Source organism: Colias eurytheme, chromosome 4, assembly GCF_061535395.1.
Source record: "Colias eurytheme isolate Ceu_HAF_F1 chromosome 4, ilColEury1 Martin Lab GWU primary, whole genome shotgun sequence".
NCBI classification, from domain to species: domain Eukaryota; kingdom Metazoa; phylum Arthropoda; class Insecta; order Lepidoptera; family Pieridae; genus Colias; species Colias eurytheme.
The window spans coordinates 4,214,450-4,239,432 of NC_142983.1; the positions used below are offsets into that span (position 1 = coordinate 4,214,450).

At 30.9% G+C, this 24,983-nt stretch overlaps 1 protein-coding gene across 2 annotated transcripts in view; it reads left to right on the forward strand.

Annotated features, from left to right (window-relative positions):
* The first annotated feature begins 243 nt into the window (after positions 1-243).
* The window catches only part of LOC149908875 (pyrokinin-1 receptor-like), a 51,965-nt gene continuing 27,225 nt past the window's right edge, over positions 244-24,983 (forward strand). For both annotated transcript variants that reach the window (XM_090120458.1, XM_090120459.1), the window contains exons 1-2: positions 244-389; positions 23,967-24,772. In XM_090120458.1, coding sequence (XP_089976584.1) covers positions 23,992-24,772 — 781 coding nt within the window. In that variant the 5' untranslated portion in view covers positions 244-389; positions 23,967-23,991. The remainder of the gene's footprint in view (positions 390-23,966; positions 24,773-24,983) is intronic.

Here is a 24,983-nt window from a genome sequence, read left to right on the forward strand (position 1 = left end):
CCGGTCACCCGATTTACCAAAAGTTAATTTAACATTTTTAATGTCAATTAAATTTATAAAGTATTTATTAAATACATAATTGAACTGCTTTCAAAGTATGCAGCATTCATGTAATTACAATTACTTGTGTATGTGTATGTATAGAAATAATGTAAAACAAAATAAATCTCAAAAATGTAAAGGAAACCGCTCAAAAAGTGTGCAATGTTTACGGAGCGGCTTTTAGTATAAGGCAGACTATACGCCAGCGCGGCGGTCCGCAGGCTCGCGCTTCACGATTTACGTTCATTTAATAAATACTGTTCAAATGTGAATTGTTTTATAGTTCTGTGTAGTTAATTAAATTAAGTGAGTTTAAATACTACAAAATATAGGATACATTATTCAAGGTCAGTTGCACTTGAAGCATTGTATTATCTGTAGATTTAATTATACATAATTATAACAAACAATTACATATGGAGTTATAAAATTTTGGATAAATTTAAAAAAAAATGGGTGAATTTATTTTAAGGATATTTTTATGATACTTCTAAATGTATTCTTTTATTTTGCGTAATATGAAAAAAGGCAATAAGGGAGCTTAAAAAATGAAAGGGTATGTTATGTATGAATTAATAATAAGGTGATCTTTATACTACTTATTTAGTACTTTTAAGCATATTATTATAATTAGGTACCTACTATACACGAATATTAACCTCCTATATTTTGTAAATGTGCTTTGGAAATATTTAATTGTACTTTTAATATGAGTATAAATGAATGTATGTATTTGCATAAATTAAATACCTATAATGCTTTTCTTATACTGGATCATGGACTTGTTTTGTAATATATTAAACTTTTATGGATGTTCGTAATCTATAAATTATATGGAAATAAATATTAGTATTTGTATCGATTTTTATATTTATGTGGTATTATTTACACCGAGTTTATATAGCATCCTTTTCATTATTATTTATGTAAGCTCATTTTGTATACAAATGTTAACATAATGTCCACATTACAACAAACAAACAATAAAAAAAAGAACTTGATCCAGTGATTTTGGCGGTTCATTGTTATATCAGCTACGCCTCATTTCACGTGCTCTGTACAGCGTACTTATTTTTCTTATAGCCGTTTCATTGTTTTTTATTGGGATATAATTTTAATTCCGATTTATTTCCTCATTAAGAAATAAGTACCAACATTAAATATAAATTTTTGAAATTACCAAGGTTTTGAATACGCCGGTCATTAATTACGCATTCAGTAAGCAGCTACTTATATTTTTTTCGTCTATTCCAAGGTACCTATGCTATTTTATTCAAATTTGGCACAATTGTTTTAAATTCTAATAGATTTTTTTAGAATAAAATTACAGCAATGTATTATGTAGTTATTCAAACGTTACTGAAAATGGGGCATTGTTAAAGAGAAAAATTTGCATTGTTCCCACAGCCACAAATATAGTTCGTCGCTTTAAAAGTGACATCATTTGATTTATTCGAACACCCCAGCTGCTTCATTCTGGGTATCAGGTATGATAATACATTTCTAGTTCTTGCGCATAAAGTTTGCTAGGAAAAGATTTTCTGTTTGTGATCTTAAACTTTTCTATGATTATATACGTTCGCTATATTATACGGTGATTATATACGATCAAATTATCATATTGTTTCCTCGGTATTCAGCCTTGTGTTGCTTGAACAATACTAAAAAACGCAAATATATATTTCGGGAATGTTGCGAAAGCGACATTTATGAGGTTATCTGTTAATAAAACTTGGTATGCAACATACCATTTCATTACAATCGCAATTATATATATAATTATAATATATTTTACACGTTGACTATATAAAAAAATACGATAAAATTAATTAAAACAAATGTCCACAGTATTTCGAACTTTTTTGATCACTTGGACTATGGATTTAGGTAGATATGTACATGACACAAGAGGGTAATATATCTATCCAAATTCCAAGGCCTATATTTTTGTACTAATTAATAATTTCATGCAAACGCATACGGTTTTTGTACGATTTTTTTCTCCTTAATCGTTAATCAAAAGACAAAAAAAAATATTTCGATATAATACACTTAATAAAAATTAATGAGATAAACTCTATACGTATATTTATAAATTTTTTGTTGATTTATGAAATTTGTAAAATACGTGAGAATTTTTTTATTCGGTTTCATGCATCCGTGAATTTCAAATGATATTTCATTCCTCCCTCTGAGCTTTTTGGTTTTTAACACTGGCAGGCAGGCTAGCTAGTAGCTACTCTACCAAAGCGGCAGACCGAAACTTATTATAATAATATTATCTAATATTCTAATATTTATAATATATCTATCTAATATATATTATAAAGGTGAAAGTTTGAAAGGATGTATGGATGTATGGATGTTTGTTACTCTTTCACGTAAAAACTACTGAACCGATTACAATGAAATTTATCACACATATAGAGGGTAACTTGGATTAACGCATAGGATAGTTTTTATCCCGGAAATCCCACGGGAACGGGAACTATGCGGGTTTTCCTTTGCAAACGCGGGCGAAGCCGCGGGCGGAAATCTAGTATTGTATAAATTAAATACATTACTTTAATTATTGTTCACTTTTCGACCACTATTCTATTACACATTTAGTCACTTATTAAACATGCATATTATGCTCACCTAATTAACATTTTCGTTATTCCTCAGGGTTAAAAAACTGTTAATGATAAAATATAGTGTTAAAGTTGTTTACCTTTGATTTATAAGATTATTATTCATAATAATATTATAATACATTAATATGTGTGATCACAAAGCGTAAATATGAAATAAACTATGTATAAAAAGAATATACTGATAAAATCATTATATATATCATCACTATCTAAATTGCTTATTATGGCGGGTAGTGTATATTATTGTAAGCAATTGTTTTTCTGTTGTTCCAATGTGACTCTACAAGTACTCTTTACAAAATTAAATTTACTCTACATAGGTACTTTATGAATCTAATCTTATGATTTCACTAGATTTCCGCCCGCGGCTTCGCCCGCGTTTGCAAAGGAAAACCCGCATAGTTCCCGTTCCCGTGGGATTTCCGGGATTACGTAATTATCCTGGGATAAAAAGTAGCCGATGTCCTTTCTCGGGTATCAAAATATCTCCATACCAAATTTCATGAAAATTGGTTCAGTAGTTTAGGCGTGATTGAGTAACAGACAGACAGACAGAGTTACTTTCGCATTTATAATATTAGTATGGATGTATAAATACATCCAAGTATTAAAAAAATAACATATTTAAATTTTAAATAATGCAGATGACCAGTTTTCGATATGAGATAGCTGGACATTATTAGAAACTGATGTAGATATTGATCAGATTTCGATCAAGCTTCATTAGCATATTGTGCAATGTACCTACCAATGTTAGGTTGAATTATAATGAATTACTATAAGATGGCATACTTATATATTTTAAATAAAAATATTTGAAAATTATCAGAACAGAAAAAAAAAATAGAATTATCAATGTTAAAATAAATTATCAGTTTGGTGTTGGAATAATATTGATGCGAAAAGCGAATCGTGCGTATTATATACATTCATTTTGTTGTACGTTTTATTGTACACTAGCGACCCGCCCCGGCTTCGCACGGGTGCAATGCTGATACTAAATACACTACAGAAAAATTGTGAACGTTGTATAGGTATAAAAATATAGCGGCCCGCTCCGGCCTCCGGCATCGCACGGGTATAAAATACATAGCCGGGCGGCCGCAAACGCTACGTCCTGCAATTTTTAAATCTGTAATATCTTCGAAAATATTCACTTAAATCATACGGTGTAAAGGGCCATATATATCTATATTAAATGAACAATGTATCCATGGTATTTAATTGGTTAAGGATTAATGCTGTATTGGTTAAAATCGCTTCGAAAATTAGCCATTATTTGTCGTAAAAAGTAAATGACAAAAAAAAGTTATTGTGGGTTATCCATAAGAGATAGACATATACCATCGCGGACTTTTCTGTAGACCTTTTCAATGTGTATAATACTTAGTACATTATTTTGATAAAACTCGTAGGGTTCAGCCTGCGTTTGCAATGTAAGCGGAATAAATGTAATTTTTTACGACATCACATTAGAAACCTCAAAAATAACAGTACTTCTCCACTACTTAATGGATCTTATTATACATATAAACCTTCCTCTTGAATCACTCTATCTATTAAAAAAAACCGCATCAAAATCCGTTGCGTAGTTTCAAAGATTTAAGCGTACAAAGGGACATAGGGACATAGGGACAGGGAAAGCGACTTTGTTTTATACTATGTAGTGATAGTGATTGTAACATACAAAATATAGAGAAATAAATATATAATAGTATAGAACGATAGGCGGACTTATTACTGTGCAAGGATCTCTACCAGGCAACAAAACTCTACAAGGCACTAAAATGCTTAGGCATATATAAATAATATTTCTATCAACATAAAAGTATAAGAAAAGGATTCATTTGAAAAACGTTTTTTATATACCTAACACTATGCACATATACCTATGTGTATTGTGTACCTAAGTAGTATACTTATCGCCTAACTTACAATTCTATACATATGTATGTTTATACAGCTATCCCGGGAATGTTAATGGCAGATCTATTTATATTCTAACAACGTATCATATCCAGTATTCTATCACGATTGAACATCGATAACATGATTTTCAAAATGTCCTATGATTACAATTCTTTCCCCTAAAAAAGTGTTGTTTCAAAAAAAATTGTATGAAAAGCTGCAGCACTCCACCTAGTTGTAGATTATTTGTATTATAAGGATTCGCATCAAAGTTTTGATCCATTTAAATTTATTATGAAATAGACCATCGCAATAATAGAGCATTAAAGTGCTCAACAATTTATCAAAGTTTCATCATAATCGGATGGATTACATTACCTATTGCTAAAAGGAATAAATACTTATCTTCCTCAATTTATCCCTATGATTTATTCACTTTAAAAATATTTACAGATATTTTAAATTAAGGTTTTAATGTAAACTCAAAGAGAGATATGTCCCAATTCCCAAAACTATAAGACAGGGCTAACTTGACTAAAATATGTATAAGGTCGAAATGTTTGTTTTTAATTAAGTTTTTAAAGACTACTTAGTTGAAGTTAAAATATATATAAATGTGTTTGTAGTACATTTGCTATGCCGTCTATGTTAAGTTTTCTTTTTATTTACTTATGCCCTTCTTTTACTTGCTTTGATTACCTATAGACGACAAAAAAACAGTATTATTATAAATCTATCTATTATAGCAATATATTACAATATAATAATAAATAAATTTAATAAATAATTTTTCTTTAAAATTAAAGAACTTCATTTTTAATTTATTTTGTTTCTTACAATAATACAACTAATGTAAATTATTCAATATGATATATTAGACGAGACGGTGTCTCGCAATTTACATTGTTAAGAAAAAAAAACAATTAAATATTTTAATTGCCTTGACTTTTTATATCCATAGGTTAATGATTTCGCAATGATTAAAGATCATTTTAGTAATTTAAATTAAATTAATATTACTTCCATGAATATACATATTTCCAATTGATTGCAGACTACATTTTACCATTATTTAAGAAATCAGAAGCGGGGAATATACCAGCAGGGGCACATTGGCATATGTTAACATAAAATATATACCTATTTTACATATACATATTATATATAGACATACTAATTACTATACATATTTCCGAAAGGTTGCTGGCCACAACTGGCGGCAAAGAGCCAACGACCGGGCTCAGTGGCGTGCATTAGGAGAGGCCTACGTCCAGCAGTGGACATCGAATGGCTGATGATCATTCATATTTAAACGGGCGTAATCACTGATAATTATATTATTATATTCTCTATATATTTCAACGAATAAATAAAAATCTCATGGATCAAAATAAAGTAAATTTATAAAAAAATCCATTAAATATGATACGCATTTCTTGAGCTTATCGACAGACAGATGGATGCGACGAAAAACTTTGTTTTAATTTAATAATACATAATGTTAAAGTTCTTACCACTTTATAATAACCTTCAATCGTAATAAAATAGTTTTGTGGTTCGCCATTATTTTTACTGTATGTGCAGGTTTTTAATTAATATTTATTATTGCATTATATTATGTAAATGTATGTCTATCTGTTTTTTAAGCTTGAATAAGTGGTAATGTTTATAAGTAGGTAAATTTTAAGTACTTATTTATTTTTCAAGAACAATAGTATTTTAGCATTGTAAATTTTATTTTAATTATGACGTTTCGGTTTTTGTTCAAAAATTTTAAACGATTTCTTTTAATTGAAGTGAAAATGCAATTCATTAAGGTCCATAAGACTGAAATACATTTACTGCAGAATGGGATTTTAATAGAGTGAAAAGTGTGTGTGTGACGTGAAAATCACATAAAAAAGCTTATATTATGAAGTAGACCGTTAACAATAAATTATTTATTTATAACACTTTATTGCACAAACTAAATAATGACAAAAATAATATTATTACAAAAACAGACATCGTTTGTACAAGAGGCGGCCTTATAGCAATCACTACAAGGCAACGATGGGAAAGGAAATGTATGAAGTTCATGGGATAGTGCAAAAAGAATCTACTTAAATAATAACCTTATTATGTACTCTTGTTTCGAACAAGTTCCTGTCGTTCTGGTATCCATATCTTAAGATATTTGTAGAAAAATGTATTCAAATACACGTTTTATTGAAAAAATTATGGGTTGCTTTTAACGCACCTCGTGTTAAAGCATCAAAGCGAACTCCATAAACGACGACATTTCAAAAAAATTGTACTAAAGAGATTTAGGGAATTATTTTATAGCAAAGCAAATTTACTTCACATTTATTTTTAGCGACACAAAGTGCCAGTGAATGTGTCGTAAGTTGGTCGTAAGGAAGCCGGCAAGCGACATTATTATGAAATATCTCAATGCATATATTTGGAGTTAGCGGAGAAAAGATGAAGACCTTATTCGATCTTTCCTTATTAAAAAAAAACTGACCTTGCTCTCTCCATAAGTCTACGTAATTAAATACTGAATCTAAATATAACCGCAATAAAGATCGAATCGAATGTTCGTTGTCATTACTTTCCACGAGGAGTTATTGAAAGCACGTGCTCTCTAAGATGAGCTTGCAGAATTCTGAACGTGAACTAAACCAGAGATCCTTTGGACCTAAGTAGTTGAAGACTGTAGACTGTAAGACTTAGATTGCTTTCCTAATTGAGCTTTTGTGATTAGATGCCTGAACTAAGAATAATGCTATTGAATTCAGAAACATTACACTGGATTTTCAATTGTTTTTACGACATTTACATTAAATATTTTATTTTGTTTAATTAACTAAAAAAAAACGAAATGCACAATAGATTCTTATATTAAAAACATTTTTTGTTTAGGTATAGATGGCAATCAACTGTGTCATGTATTTAAATTAAATTAAATTGTGTATCCATTACATGACCGAAAATTTCCTTCGTTAAAATTAAAATGAATTCATGTTCTCTTTTGTACTATATAATAATAAATGTCACACGCATATTTAGTGGGAGGTACATAAATACATAGTTAAACAAAATGACCTAAAGTGATAAGGAAGTAGAAATAATACATTTATTGAACAAAGCATAACATTAGATTGAACAAAATAAATATTTTACATATGTATTTAAAAAAGCTTTTATAAAGACAGTAATTAAATACGTAGTACATCAACAAGCCTACATTTACATAATGTTTTCATTAAGACATTCCCAAAGGGTTTCCTTTTTTATCTCAATCGTAATTCTGTAAACTAGCTATTGAATGGATATAAATTTGATTTTGGGCTTGGCTACAGAGCTTCTAAAAGCATTATTCGCAGCTAAAGCATTGTACCACATATTATAGTTATTATATTATGTAAGTTGTCTGTTGTGTTGCGTTGTGTAACCATGTTTGATTGCAAATAAATGATTTTTGATTTGATTTTGATTTTAATTTGAATAAAATAATAACAATTGGTTAATTTCTTTCCTAGTATAAATCATAATTCTGTCCTCAAATTTCGCGACATTTTATGATAATATCTATAATGTAGGTCGCTGGTGACGATTCTTAGAAGATATTTTATACCAAAGATTCTGGGCAGCAATTTTAGCGGCATTTCAATAAACTTGGTGCGGTGTTTGGAGAGGTATTTCAATTGATTCGTTTCTCGTCATTTCGATCTACTTTTGTTCGAATATTTTTTTGTGTTAGTACTCTGTAAGTTACCTTTCTTCGTCCGTACAATCTGAAAGTTAGTGCAATTGGGGAAGCTCCGCTTTATTCAATTTATGAACCACCGCTAAGCGCTATCCATCGTAATTGACTAGATAAACTTGCAGGGGATAAGTTTGGAGCCCTGAATTTAAAGGGCATACAGAAGATGGGCGAATTAGGTCACTCTGTTAGAAGATTTTACCGAACTCTACATTTATATATACGAGAAAGCCCTGATTTTCTAAAACCTTTCAAATAAGACGGTTAAATATATTTGCCCTTATGTACTTAATAATACAATTGCGAATAGATAGACCTTTCTGTTTGTCTTTTAATGATACATATTTACAAAAGGGTTGTTTGATAACGAAACAAAGGCCTCAGCTTACATCCGGTTCTTTCTATCTTTTTGACGTTTAACGTATCTTATTTTTCCTTATCATATCTAAAATAAATCGACGAGAAGAAATAAATTAATAAATATTACATTATGCATACTAAATCGTATTTTGGTTTTTTGCTTTAGTTTTGAAAAAGTGGATTTGAGTCTAGACTTTTATAATGAATGTCAAATGTTTATGTAGATGTTAATATATTTGGATACCTGTTTAATTCTTGTTTATTTTTATGATTTATGAATACTCTCAATGCTTAAATTTGTGGAATAAAAGAAACAGATTATTGAAATAAAAGTGTTCCACACATTAGACAGTCGTTGTTACTCTGTACCTACAAAAAATACCTGTACATAGTGGTCGATTGGTGAAATTACTAAATTTTAATAGGCTTGTGTCCCTACAGAGAAATAAAAGTAGTAACAACACAGACTAGCGATGGTATTATCTACATATACCATTGCTAGTCTGTTTTGTTTTTTTGCTGATTTTTCATTGCTGTCTTATTATTACTGCCATATTTTTATGATTCAAAAATATTTTAATTTTATATCTCTGATGGAAGTAAAGAAGTCTGATGCAAGTAAGTGGATTTCCTTGATCTTTTATTGTTTATTTAAAAACATTATAGGGAGTTACTAAGCTTTAATATGTATTTTAAATTTAGGTATAAAAGTTATCATATCATATCGCATTAATTATAAAAGCTTAATGAAAAATGGATTTCGTCCTAATTCCGTCCTAGATAAAAACAAAATGGCGATAGACTGAATTTATGAATAATTTATTCTATCGCATCTATTTTGAAAATCTCGAACTTTAATTAAATAAAGCCAGTTCAAACCTTGATTAAAAACTATTTTTCCTTATAACGTTTCTCTAAACTATAATTTAATTTTATTTGATCTAAAATATTTTATAAAATTAGTTCTCGTAAACGATACCTTTTTAATAGACTTTATGGTCTTGAATCTAATCTTGTACTATAACAAGCTTCATTTTTTAAATTTTATAACAGGAGAGAAGTTATTATTTCCCCAGGAAATGTAAACTTTCTGGAGTCTTAATGGCTTAATCCCTCTTCGGAGTTGCATATTAGAGTCTGCAGACGCAAACGTAATCCCTACAAAGTCAAGTGAAGTGCTTTTTTTAAACGGGGTTAAAATAAATAATTATTGTAACAGGAAATTGTACGTTAAAGTATATAGAACAATTTTGTTCTAAAAGTCATGTGCATAAAAGTTGCGTTTTCCTTCATTTGACATGACCATTGCTTTAAAATAGTGGGAACATTTTGTTGAAAACGGAGTTAGGTATATAAGACTGTAATAAAACATGTGATTCAATAAAGATTAATTTCTTATGGTAAACCATAAAGTTTTATTGCGTTAAACAGGAAGAGTAATATTTGTGAGAACAATGAACAGTGGGAGAGTGAATATTGAATATAATAGCTTCCAATTTAGATTTACTTTATATCAATTGAAAGTTTCAGCGTGCGTTCAGTTAATATATTACAATAGCTTTTTTATGGCTGCTAATAATATAAACATTTTATACAGAAAAAAAATATCTGCCCGTTCCGAATTTTTATTGTTTTTAAATGGATGTATAATTATTTATTAATTATGTAGGTGTAAGGTGTTTCTGTATAAAATCTGTTTCCCAAAAACAACAACTCAATTCTTTTTTTTTTCGTTTGGTACTATGGACCTAAAAGAAGGTCCTTTTTTAGGTCCATGTTTGGTACGTTTTGTGACATCATTTATTGAAGGATTTCAATTAATTCGTGTCGTAGAAATTCAACAGTAATTCATTTCATATTAATTATCGTGTATTTATTTATGTATTTTTCAATGTAGGTAGATAAAAAACTAGAAAAAATTACACGTGTAAGGAAACTTTTAATATTTAAACATTTTAGCGTGTAGGTAAGTTTAAACTTGATAAATGTTTAAATAAAAAAGTTGGCTAACTTAAAAGGCACATAAATGATTTCTATTCGATTTAGTTTACAAAAAAAGAAATAAAACTTCTGGCTACTCTTTAGCCTATCTGACAATACAACGTAGGTACACGTAATCCTTGGATTGGATAGCCTGGAATTGTATTGCTCTGGCCAATGTCGCTTAAAAATTGAGGTATGCATCTTCTTTTAAACATATATGAATGCCTTTTGCCATACAAATATTTTAGTTTTTTAGTACAAGACCCAATTGATAAATATCGTCGGATATTGACAAAACCTAGGGCAAAAGCTACAATTCTTATAATTTCAATTCTTAAATTGTAATTCTAGTAAAATTACATAAGCTACAACACCACGAAGTTTCATAAATATCCGTTCAGTAGTTATGGCGTGCAAACAAAACATCAGAACTTTCGCATTTTTATTATTAGTCTTTATTATACACATTTCACAAGGTCACGGATAGATTGACGACTACCATGCTCGCTGCAAAGTGTTCGAAACGTCGGGTTAAATAATATGATGAATAAATCACGTCTTACATATTTTAAAAATATTTTACCGATTAGAGAAATACCGAATGTAGTTTGAATTAATCATATTAATATTATAATAGTGTGAATCTTTACCCGCGGCCCCATCATTAAAGCGGCTCGACGGAACACAGTGGGCTTTTAGTCGATAAGAAACCGACATAACCCACGGCTCCTTCCCCGGGGGCTGTGGGTTTCTTTGGAAGATTTCCCCACTATAAAAAAGGTAATGTTTTATAACAATCATAGTATTAGGTATATGATAACATAATATTATACGATAGAGTTAACTATATTAACTAGGTATACACGTCAATTTTTCGATTCGTTTCACCAAAATCATCCAAGCCAGAGGCGGCTCGTGACAAAATTTTATGGGTGTTCACTTGAAATAAAACACTGAAAATACATGGTGTAAAGCAGTACAATTTATCAAAAAAATTACTTATAAAGAAAATGCATACGTGATACGTCTTTCTTTTTGGTGTGCAAAAATACCTATAACTTAAAGCGACAAGACCGATAGACGCCAATTGCAGTTCATTCAACAAATGGTACCGAGATTGTGAATGTTTTTTCATCTTGATTGAAAGATGAGCTAAGTCGTCAACGCACGTTTCAGTCCAAGCACTCTCACCTCCGCCGGCCGCGCCCGCTTTAAATAAAAGACACGGAAAACAAAATAGTTTGTTGCTTTCATCACAACCACGGTGTTTTCACATATTGTTCAGATTTAAACACACGCGTATATGTTTTCGTTTTTGTCGTACATTTTTGCGTAAGATCAAGTTCAGGCCGTGGCGGTCCCTTAGCTTTACATTCAAGCCGAATTTGTAACGTTTTATCACACTTTTTAATGAACGCCACATTATAATTATTGTTCATTTTAACACTCACAAGTAATACTGATAACTACAGGCTATTTCAACACGTATTTTATAATTTTAATTAGAAAATTGCATGAATCGCGCGCGTGCATTGAAGTTGACTCGAGTGTTTACTGTTTTGTTTATATTATAGAAGTGGTAACTGGCAACCTCGCGCGCAATCGCTGTCCTGCCTGGCGGTAAAAACGAACCGGCAACGTTTGCGGGTGCGGCGCTCCGAATTTTGCTACTTTTCCATAGAAAATCTTTTGTTTCACGCGCAGGGCTCTGGCAAAACCCTCTCTTTCACTCCTATTGGATTTCGTATTAGGAAATGTACTAAATCTTTTTTCATTGGAGCGCAATCGTGAGCGCTCCGCTTCGCGCGTTACATAATACAGTAGGTATTATACAGGTGTATGGGATGATGGAATGATGGATATATTCATTGGTATTAACAGTAGTTTTAAAGATTACGATTGATTTTAAATAGTAATAATTAATGGTAATAATTAAATTAAGGACTATGATTTTATTATAATTATTTATGGGAGTTCACTGCACCAGCGCTCCTTAGGGCGAGCCGCCTCTGATCCAAGCCATTCTTATGTTAAGTCCTTTAGTTTACGTAAGGTTATATCTCACCAACAATTAAACAAAGTACTGATCCAATGTTCCAACTTTCGCAAGCTTTTCGTGTTTCTTAAAACAACAATAATGTCTTTAACCAAGCTTTATGTACTCCGTTGTTTATCTCTAGTTATTACTTAATGGCTTATTTGAAAAGTTTTCTTTAAGGGTGCGTATAAAGCAAAATTACCAATCTTTTATTACATGATACGTGTAATATTTATCGTGACAAAACCAAACGTTTATCTCGAGAAAAAAAGAGCACCAAAAGTGGTTTATCGCAGATAAAACCAAAACTAAAAGTAATTACACAAAATGCTCTGACAAATATCTTGCAAATGTTTTAATATAATTGTTTATGAAAAAAAAAATCATAATAAGTATTACCATGTCAAGTAGAAAACGTAAAAGTGTGAAAATTAGAGCTAACTTGGTGATTTTTTTTATCGAGTCAATTTTAATATTTTATGTTTTTGATTGAACAGAATCGTTGAACATATCATCTAGTTTGATATATATTTTATTTTTTAGATTTGGTCTTGAATATTACACGTATCATCTAATAGAAGATTGGTAATTTTGCTTTATACGCACCCTTAAGACCCTTTAATGTTTAACATGTGTATTTCATACTAGCTGTGCCCTGAGATATATTGATGATATATAGCCTATAGCCTTCCTCGATCAATGGGCTATCTAACAAGGAAATAATTTTTCAAATCGGAGACTGCTCCGACGCGCTAATCTGAGCAACTACTGAGTTGCTCAGAATAGCGCGTTCATACAAACTCTTCAGCTTTATAATACTATAGTAGAGATTAGTATCGATTTGTTTATTTTTAAACATTGTGAGTTTAATATAATCAAGATATATTATGTAAGCATTTGCTCTATGGCTCTACGTGTTGTTTTATGAGTACTAGGACCGCCCGGTGGTCGAGATTCGACCCTTTTAATGTTTACGATCCTCAGGTGGATTCCACTGCACGGTTCGCGATGAAGTATACATTAGACAAATCGGTATTGTTTTATACCTCACTGAGAAACATGATGGTCGTCCTTTCGTTTATAATATGTTAGTATATTACTATATGACCGTTAGGTCCGCCCCGGCTTCGCCCGTGGTACATGTTTACGTTTTCTCTACATAAGAACCATCCTCGTACTTCCAGGAATATAATAAAAAAGAATTATCGAAATCGGTCCACCCGTTCACGCGTGATGTGACCGTGACACCGCGAAACGGGTTGGTTTCATTTTTATAGATATAGATTACGACGACACTTTCATTTGAAGCGAAATCAAGAAACTGGAGCGATAATAATAATTTATTAAGGCGTTACCCGGCAATTTCGACTATGTTCAACCTCTATAAAGTCTGGTACAACATAAAGCACAATACCGAAAAAAATATATAAAATAGGTCATGGTCTTTGATCTTTAATTGCTCGCGAGGACTTTTTTCCAAAGTGAATAGATTTCTAGAAAAAAAATGTGCCGTGGTCATCGATTTTTCCGCAAATACTCTATAAACTTCGTAACCTGCTGACTTAGAGCTCTGAAAATTTTATGTTTAATAAATTATCAGTTACACAACAGTCCCTGACGAGGATTTTTTGTTTCACTGATTAGTATCTTTTTAAATACAAAATGCGAGGAAAAAAGAAGGTGCAGCGGGAGAGGTTTGAGATCCGTCTAGTATGGTCAAGGTTATTAGCGCATGTATAAGCCTTAATGTACTGTAATCTCAAAAAGGTTTTAATATTTAAATAAGAAGTTAATGGTAAGGTAATTCTTTCTAGAAAACTTAACTCATCTATTCTACAGTTCTTCATTTCATCCAATTATACTTTACCATATTTATCATTTCGTATTTTAATTGAGATTGAAGTGATAATAAGGATGAAAGAGGTTTATGCAAAATGAAAGGAGTGGTATGAATGAAATTAGCCATTTGAATAATTTCAAAAGCAAGTGATTAATCGGTGGTTAATTATTAAAGTATATTAATTTGGTACTTCATAACAAGATCTTTTTTTAATAAAAGTGATTTAATATGGCCTTGAATATAAGTTTTTTATTCACGGGTTTTTTATCAAGGTTTTGTGAAGTTACCGTGATACCGTGGATTAAAATGTCTTACGTATATTCGTTACTCTACGTATATGTAGTTAGTACCATATCTTCTTAATTTTCAATTGTGAGTTTTGAAAAGGAAATCTGTTTACGCGTCTGTCAGTCTGTCAGTCCGCTCAACTGTTAACACCTAGAAGAAGCCATGAAATAACGATACTCCTATAAATAATTTGGTTCGTTTTTCCAGTTTAAATTAGTAGGTATAAATATATTTCGGGAACGAGTCGCCACTAAACAAACTTCATGGCTTACGTAGGTCAATAGTAAAATTATATGCACATTTAAATTGAATGTAAGATTCTCAAATAAACTTTATTCAGGAGTCGGAGCTTTACATATTTTAATATATGTAATAAGAATTAAAGTTTGTGAATGTTATGTACAGCTAAAGCGTCAGAAAAATATTGCGTGGAATTATCACCAAGATAAACACAGCATACTTTTATATAGTAAATAGTAATATATGCTACGGAAAAATCTTGCTGTTGCTAGTAAGAATTCTAAAACTAGAATTATTGAAAATAATATTGGAAAAGAACGTAAGGTATCTGAAACATGGTTAAACTTATCGCACTTATTTAAAAACAAAACCTTTGATTCTGCGAAATATAGTTAGAAATTAATATTATTTAACGTTCGTTTTCGATTGGAAAAATTCGCATTTTTATTATTATTTCGAAACTGTAATTGCCAATTAGCGTGTTTCGTGTAGGTGCAACCTATCGTCTCATTTAAATGTAAATGACTTTTAACAGTAAATTATATTTTGTATATCGTAATAGTATGTAGCATCGTATGATATTAAAGTTTTCTACAAGATTCATTTTCCGCTCTATGCAGGCGTTTGTGCGTCTACATAAGTAATTATAATTATAATGAGGATAGTATAAGTTTGGATTACTCTGAATTAAGTAAAAAAAGAAATATGTAGGTACTTACTTACTAGAGTGGCACAATGACCAAAAGTGAGTCTTGACCTACGACGATTAGAGCCTCTATTTGACTCTATCTTGCCATCTCTTGCCTCAGAAACAACATCTATTTAAACTCCGTGTGTAACCCTTAAATAATTATTGTTTCATTTTTAAAGGGTTTCTGATCAGATAAGCCTTGTAATTTTTGAAATTGAAGTTAAGTCCACTCCAACAAATATGTTAAAATAATTTTAGTTAAAATTTGGTTTATTAATATTATTTATTAAATATTGGGAGTGTTCACTGTGTGAGGTTTGCAAAATCAAATAAATGGTCCGGGAGCCAGCAGCAGATTTTATGACCAAGTTCCTCTCAAGCGGTAATTAGTAAAATGCATCAAAGTATAGTATTATGAAGCCTCGTGAACGTCAGCTGGAGCTCGGTTGGGGGGAAGAGCGGTTGTAGCCTCCCGTATCAGCTGACGGTTTTTCCACCAAGATACAGCCAGCTGACATATATATTTATCCACAGTTACATATAAGCTATCATCAGGTAAATTTTTGTTTGAGAGGAAATAACGGAAAATAAATTTTTCTTTAAATTTAACTTTCATGTTCGAGACACCAGCTGACGTATAATACACCATGTTGTAACCAGCTGACTATTTTTTTTCGTTGAGATATTGGGTTAGCTACAATTTGACAAATTTTTAGCTGAGAGGAAATGAATGAATGAATGTATTTTTTTTCCTATGTGCGTGGGAGGCTACAACCGCTCACCCCCCCAACCGAGCGCCAGCTGACGTTCACGAGGCTTTATAATACTATACTCTCATGCGTCTGACGAATTATCTCTTGAGAGGAAATAATGAACCAAATTTGCACCTGGCTCCCTAACCAAAAGCAGAGTTCGGTCAACCTCGTAACCATTAATTATATGAGTTTCAGCTAACTAATGCGATTATTGCAAAATTTACGAAGTACGAATAAACTTTTTATACTTTACCACAATACGATAAATCCTTGAAATGAATATTAATTTAAATCTCAATTAATAATAAATAATACGCTTGTATAATAGTTTTTGTAAGCCTCGTTGGTATTTTTATATTGTTTTGTTAGAAATTTCAACACAATCGATTTATTGAATTTTTAAGTTATAAATAATGTGTTATGTAACTTTTCTGTACAATGTTTTGTAAATGTGTCCTTGAAACAAAACATAGTACATGTAAGTTAAAATTTATCCAGTTAAAAAGAACACAAAAGACTGGAAAATAAAAGCGACAAACCTCTTAGTTTGTGTTAAACATCGTGTGAAAATCTGTTATTTTAAACATTGTTTGTACCTATAATAACATGACCTCCCACTTGGTCAGCGTGATGGTTCCTAAATCCATTGGAGGTCTCGCTATGTGCAGTCATAATAGTTTACATTTGAATAATTTCAATGTTATCAATTATCATACATTCTCTGAATTATATAAAGCACACTATATATTTCGGTATAAATATAAGCGCGGATAACAAATATGGTTTCAATCCTTTTAGAGCTGTGTAAAGATTTTTGTAAAGTGCTGGATGTATGGAAGCCCATTTTATCCCGCAACTGTAAAGGCTTTTCTTTCGTTCTTTCCCCTTATTTCTAGTGTGTCAAGCGTATTCATTATATCGAATAAAGTAGTTACTCAATAAAAATATCTAACTTGATAAATAACACCGTCCTTGAGGTATTTAAACACGTAACATATTATGCATAAACGAATATAACTGATAACTTAACATTTAATATAATACAACGCATATCTGAGAATAAAGTAATATTCCTTGGAATAAATACTTTGTAATTTAATTTCATAGCCAATTTAAAAGCTACCTCTATAATATGCCAAGAAGAATTACGCACCTAAAAAAATCAGGCTTTAAATGCACACTTTAAATGTACAATCACCAATATTGACATGTTTGTCCGTCGGTTGCTATGATATAATGAATGGAAGTTATATTGAATTCTAATAGAACACTACTGAATGCTTCAGCCTTTATGGAGCTGTGACAATCAACTATAAATAACCGCCATAAATTCGAACACGGCCGTATTGTCGCGATCTCTCATAAAAATGACAAACTTGCATGGTGTTATTGTAACATAAATCTTATTTTTATCGTGTATCCGTAAAATCTAAGTATCAAATCAGTTGTTATATCCTATCAATTAGATTCACTACACGCATTCCGTTTCGCTAGCTCGTTAAAACTAAAACTGCGAGCGATTAAAACGAAAAAAAGATATTAACTCTTAAAAAAATCTTCAGATGGATTATGGTTTATGCGTAGACCTAGTTAATTATTTAATCCAACACATAAAGTACCGGAGTTAAAAGCAACTTATTTATTATTAAAATTATTTAAAAATAACATGATTAGTAGGTAGTGCAGAGACTAATTAATTACGTTAATCATTATTTCACTAAGAAGCTTTCCAGAGCCTCGATATGGCAATTGAACCAGTGCAATTTGCAATATTTAAAAATTAAAGCCAAATAAATTCAATAAATTATAATATCTATTATCTAACACAACATATTGAATATGGGGAAGTTTAATAGGTAAGAGCACAGAATAGCCGTCAAGATGCTTTGCTACTACCTATATTATACGCTCTTACAATATTATTAACCCAAGGTAATCTATTGCCTTCTAACATCATTGTTTTACTACTAATATTCCGTATGAAATTAAATAGCGTAAATCGAAGCATAAAACAAACATCTCTATAAATTTAATTACAGTTGTACCTATTGTACATTCTGTAGCCATTGGACCCGTATGTTTACTAGTAAATACGGAAGTATTGCGTTTCTGGGTTGCGGTTATTTTTCGTTTTGACTCGTTTTAAAATATTTATATTACATTGAAATATCCCTTTCATAAATATGGTTATGTGGACAAAAACTTGAATATTTTTTTATATTTTAGATTGTAAGAGTACTAAGAATCGCAAATATGTATGTCATGAAATAGTTTTTAGTTTCATATTAAATTAGGAGGAATCATAAGAAATTGCTAGCTCTGACCAAAGGGAGACAACATAATTGAATATGTGGCCAAACTTTGGTAAACTTGTATCTACATTGAGGATATTGTAGTCTAGAACTCTAACCCTTATTTGCATTTAGTCTAGATATACAAGAAAATTTGTTACGTAAATTGTTAGATACGAGCTTTCATGAGAAACCAATAAATTTCGCGAGAATTTATAAAAACTGTATGCTACGTTAAAAAAGCTTAAACTTACGCGTTGACTTGAAAAACTCCGTCGGTTTTTTTAAAGCTAACTATCACATAAATGAAACTCGTAATATTAATAACACCACATAATACAAGAATGGCTTAAATAAATTTAATGATATTTGCTTTGTCGAATTTGTATTCGCTTGGTTTATAAATGATTTTAACTAATACAAATAAAAAAAAACTACAAAAGGGAAAAAATGTACATTTACTTTTCGTATGTCCAAAAAATAAATTAAAAATTAAAACAAAATTAATTACATACTTAAATATACATAAGATATGTAATATGTACAATGTACATATAATATTATATAACCTTGTGTTAATTTTTGACTAGATATTTGAGTTTTCCTGTGTTCTGATATAAATAATATGACTGCAATTAATGGTTAACATAACATTAAAAGCATTTTTGTTTCATCTTTCCTTATCTTTATCATTACCACAATATACGGAGTGATTTTAATTAAGTCACACGTTGTACGGCTCAATTATTCTGCGCATATTTGATGAAGCTTTAATTTTATCCATCATTCAGTCTTATTTTATTAAAACAGTATAATATCTTTTGAAACTAAGTTGTTTCTGTTATCATTAATTTTATAAGGCGAAAAAGTAGTAATTTATACGAACCGAGGAAAAAGACAAGGATCTAATGTTACCCTAAGCCTCAGTAAAAATTGTTCCCAACTTTCTTATATTATGTCTACTTCTAAGAAATTGAGGAACAAAATGATAAGGAAATCGACGCTGTTGATAAATTGTGTCTCAATCTATCCAACTACAGTATCATATTATATTGGTTATACCGTTATATTATGCTTATTTTTCTCATCTTCTTAGAATCTTAAACTCAATTTCAATTTTTTTCTCTTCTTTTAAACTTATTCAGCATGTCAATAATCGTTCGGCGTTAAAGTGAAATTTATTCGTTTTTTTCCCAACTCATCATCTAAAGAATATTCAGACAGCAAGGGTTCTTACATAATATATTTAGAGATTTATTCGAACCGAATATTTAGAGAGGTCTTGATTCAACACTTTGATTTCCTTTAATACCTATATGATCAAGTTTTGTTCCATTCGATTAACTAGGATAAACAAAAGTATTTTGTATATTTTATGATTAAGAAAAACTGTGTATAATATGTCTACATATACAATATGCATGTATTTATATCTATATGACCCACAACAAGGCAACAAGATTATTATTTCGTGAATAGATGAAGAAGAATTGAACGCTTACAACAACAATAAGAAAAATAGAAGGAAAAATCTTATATCGGATCCAATTAGGTAACTGGAAAAAGTGCGGTAGAGATGACGATATTATTTCGAAGTCTTATTAATGTTGACAACATCTCCGAGTTAGTTGTGAACAGTTTTGCATTTATAATAGGATCAATTACAGTTCTATAGTTTGCGACTTCGGTACAAGTTTAATTATTGATATCAAAGAGAAATGGTTTCTTGATATTTAATTGTAAATCATCGATTAATGTTATTGAATAGTGTCATGCTGCTTACATAACACATTAGTTCAATGTTGTTGAATATTTTTAGTTATATGTCATTGTAAATTGATATAATATATACTATAAATTGGTATTTGGTAGGATTATGTATTTGTTACATAGCTTATCTACTAAATTGTTCTCAGTACGTTGAGTTCCGTAATAATTTTTGAAGTGAAACTTCTTTATCGGGGTTGGACAAAAATTTAGTGTAACAGTTTTGCGTTACGCCGTACGCGTGACATTTTTGCGTTACGCCGTACGCGTGACATTTTTGCGTTACGCCATACTCGTGACATTTTTAAGGTCATAAAGAAGTTTCACTTCTTACGCGTGTACTCTAGTACACGCATACATTTTTTTGTTACCTTAGGGCTAAGACGGTAGGTATAGCGTAAAATTACTGGGAAAACGTGTTACTTAACCAACAAATAATTGGACTAACAAAAGGAAAAAACACATTTTAAACATATAAATTGATTTACTATATTGATAAGGAAAAAAATTACGTGCGAAACTAAAGTATTTAAAAAGAAATACTACGAATGGTTTTTAACGTTCGATTTTATCATTCTTCGATATTAAGAATTCAGCCGAGCGTAAAAATGTTTATCGTTACAATTTACAAATTTGAACCATTTAAATATGATCGAAAATATTCATGGTATTGGAATATTTCAATGAAATGTATATAATGCCCTTGTCTATGTTATAATGGGTTTACGAGGTTCCTTAGGTCATACTCACACTGCAGATGCGTGATAAGATTGATAAGGGTCGACTTTGAAGCGGGCTTCCCGAAATGAAAGGGATGTACCACATCTTTAGGTGCTCATTAACGTCTTTTAATACTCTGGACCTTGGTTAAATACTGCCCTGAATAGCACACTAGTTATTGTGTTATTTTAAGAATGATTGAAAGATTACCTACATTGAAAAGTGTATAAATTACATTGAAAAGGCCTGTTTCATGATAAATTTTGCATTTAAATGCTATAAAAATAAATAAAAATTTAAAGGTAAAATACGATAAGGTAAAGTACCTAAACCTCATTTTTTTACGCAGTTGTTATGATCAAATGGTTTTACAATTTACAAATCATCGATCCCAGGCAAATATTTATATATTTCTTTTAATATTTATTTTCTATACAATATCTTTTCTTATATATAGTATTTATACAGGGTGTCCCACTATCTGTATACTAAGCGCGAAGGGACTTCTAGCCTTGCATACACTGATCACTTAAAAAATACTTAAAAACAAAATGACGCCAAAAATTTTTTGCTAAATTTTTCCTTAAAAATTCATGTTTTCTTCTCTAGCTTCGCGCAGCCGGCATATTATAACGCTTCGCTAATGTGAGCTTTTTGTCTATGAAAACATAATCTTAAACGATAGCCCACGTGCGGGTGGCAAAGTTGGCCGGGTTGCTTGTTAGGGGTGTACAGATAGAGTTTTAAGAATTCATTTATTTGAAAAAAAAAAATGCATCTGGAATGTTAAAAATATTTTTTACGTACTCAGCGTATACAAAACTATAACCTACTTTGAGCTTAGTATACCGACGGCGACGCGACGATGGGACACCCTGTATACTTTGTATGTTTTGCTTAATAATAGCTAATCTTTTATTTTTCTAGTATGAGTAAATATTGATATAATTTCTGAACACATGTTACACTAATATTAGTTATGTCACAATTTTCCCAAGTGTATTTAATATTAGAAAATATAATATATTCCCTATTTACTTTTATAGCTGCCCGGCAACAAAGCTATATAAGCATGGTGGACTTACGAACATATTTGTACTGTAATTTTCCTTATTTGTTTCATAAATAATTAAAAAGCAGGAAAAGGGCAAGCATGAAGCCAACCAAATGCCTTTTTTTGTAATTGAGAACCTTTACCATTTCCTACTTATTATATAACTAACTGATGTTTAATTAAAACATAATTTAAAATCAGCTAAACAAAAACAAATTTAAAGCTTTGAAATTAATTATTGAAAGGTTGATCAAATTTTAATAAAATGGTAATGGTAATCAATTTCTATTCTATCTATTTAATGTAGTGCGTTTCTCATATTTCAGAGTATTATCCTTATTTTATCCATATTGAAGTCTTATTTAGTATCATCAGTCATCTTTTATACACTAGCAACTAGGCACACTTCTCGAACTATATATCTTCTCTTGTATCGGCTTTTCGGTAATATTTCAAAAGAAAAACAATTATCTGTTCTAAGTATAATATTTTACAGCATATTCAAAAGCAAATGATGTCGATAAAAACATTTCAGGTAGTTTGAGAAGTGTGCCTGATTTAGTAAAAGCTCATTTTCACACTGTTTGTATGCATTTCCTGAGAACATTTACTATGGTATTTTTTTTTTACACCATATGAATGTAGAGATTTCAATGAATAAAAGGCTCCCCAAGTTTTTGAAAAAAGCTGATATTTTGACGGGTGAGTTTTCGATTGAAAATTAGGTTGTTTTTTTGGTATTAATTCAAAATAAGGCGAATAAATATTTTCGATCAAATAAATTACAGTGTATTTGGGACATAATAAAGTAAGTTTCCACCAAATTTCGCAGAAAATAAATAAATTTTGAAGTAGATAAAAATAAACAACCAAAAGCTTGGTTTTTTGAATTTTTCACCTCAATTTTGAGGTTATGTGAAAAAATTGTAAATACAAAAGTTGTAGATCTTTTTATTACCTACAACTTTGCGATTGAACTTTTTTCCGTAGGACTTGTAGTTTTGTCGGAAATCGAGAGAGACCATTTTTTTCTCTTAAAAGCTCCCCCCTCCCACTTCCCGAATTCGGATTGACCGTAATTTATTTTTTCTTTTATTTTCATCATATTCCCCTCCTTTTCTAATGGGTTTCATCCGACTGCGATTTTTTTTTGTTTCAAAAATTATCTACTCTAGTCTATTAAATGCGCTAGCGCTTTCATTGAATGACGACATTTAATTGAATGAGTAACGGACAACTCGTCAAATTATTGAATGTAACGTTCAACGTCTTCAGTCTTGACTGAATGTCAGTTAGCATAGTCCGATAAAGTATCCTTCCAAAATTCTACGATCAGGTTTCTAATCTATTTCTAAATGTTCAATGTATTTCTGTCTTAAATCACAACCGATAAATGATTGAATATTCTTACGCATCTGTATCAGGGTCAATATTCTTTACTTTACTGATCATTTGTAATGTGGTATAAACATTCGTCCCCCGCCATTTTTCAAGTTAAATGAAGTAAACGGAAATTACCTAAATGTATTTAAGCATAATTAATCGCAAAAAGTGTGTCATTATTAATTTTTTTTGGAAATATTAACATTTATTTTTCTTTTTTAGGAGGAGGGATGGAGAAGCGGTGAAAATGGATTTGGACGAAGATGACTTGTGGGCTAATAAAACAAATGTCACAGAAATTACTCCGTTCCCAGAACACGAGTCCCTGAATGTGATTGTTCCTCTTACGGTCATTTATTCTATTATTTTTGTCGCTGGCATTTTAGGGAATATCAGCACTTGTGTTGTGATCGCAAGAAATCGTTCTATGCACACAGCGACCAATTTCTACTTATTTAGTCTCGCATTATCTGATCTCCTTCTTTTGATTTGTGGCTTGCCGATAGAACTGTATCGTCTTTGGGACCCAATATCTTATCCCCTGGGCGAGCCCTTATGCCTGTCGATGGGCTTAATATCCGAGACATCAGCCAACGCTACAGTGTTAACTATAACAGCGTTTACCGTAGAGAGGTACATAGCAATATGCCGTCCGTTTATGTCGCACACTATGTCCAAATCTTCGAGAGCAGTGCGTTATATCATGGTTATCTGGGTGTTTGCATTGTGCACTGCGGTGCCGCAAGCGATGCAATTCGGTATAGTGACATTCAATGAAAAGGGACGTGATATAAGTGCGTGTACGGTAAAAGGACACGGTGTTCATGAAGTGTTTGTTATATCTAGTTTTGTGTTCTTCGTCGTACCGATGTCGCTAATAACAGTGTTGTATGTACTGATTGGTGTAAAACTGAATACGTCACGTGTGTTGCATCCAGTGAAGAAATCATCCATAGAGAGTAGGGATAAAAATGGTTCGACGCGGTACAGAAATGGAGCGTCACAAAGAAGAGTTATAAGGATGTTAGGTGGGTTTATTTTATTTTCAATCTTATGTATGTAGGTGCGCTTTTATATCCAGCCAACAAATTGAATTGCTTTCACGATATTTCGCTCAGACTTGCATCCAAAGAGATTTGCATCTTAAGAGTAATCGATTCACATTTACTCTTATTTGTGTTAGAAGGAGAGGGTACATACGATTGATTTCAGTGCAATATAGGTATGTTTTTATTTATT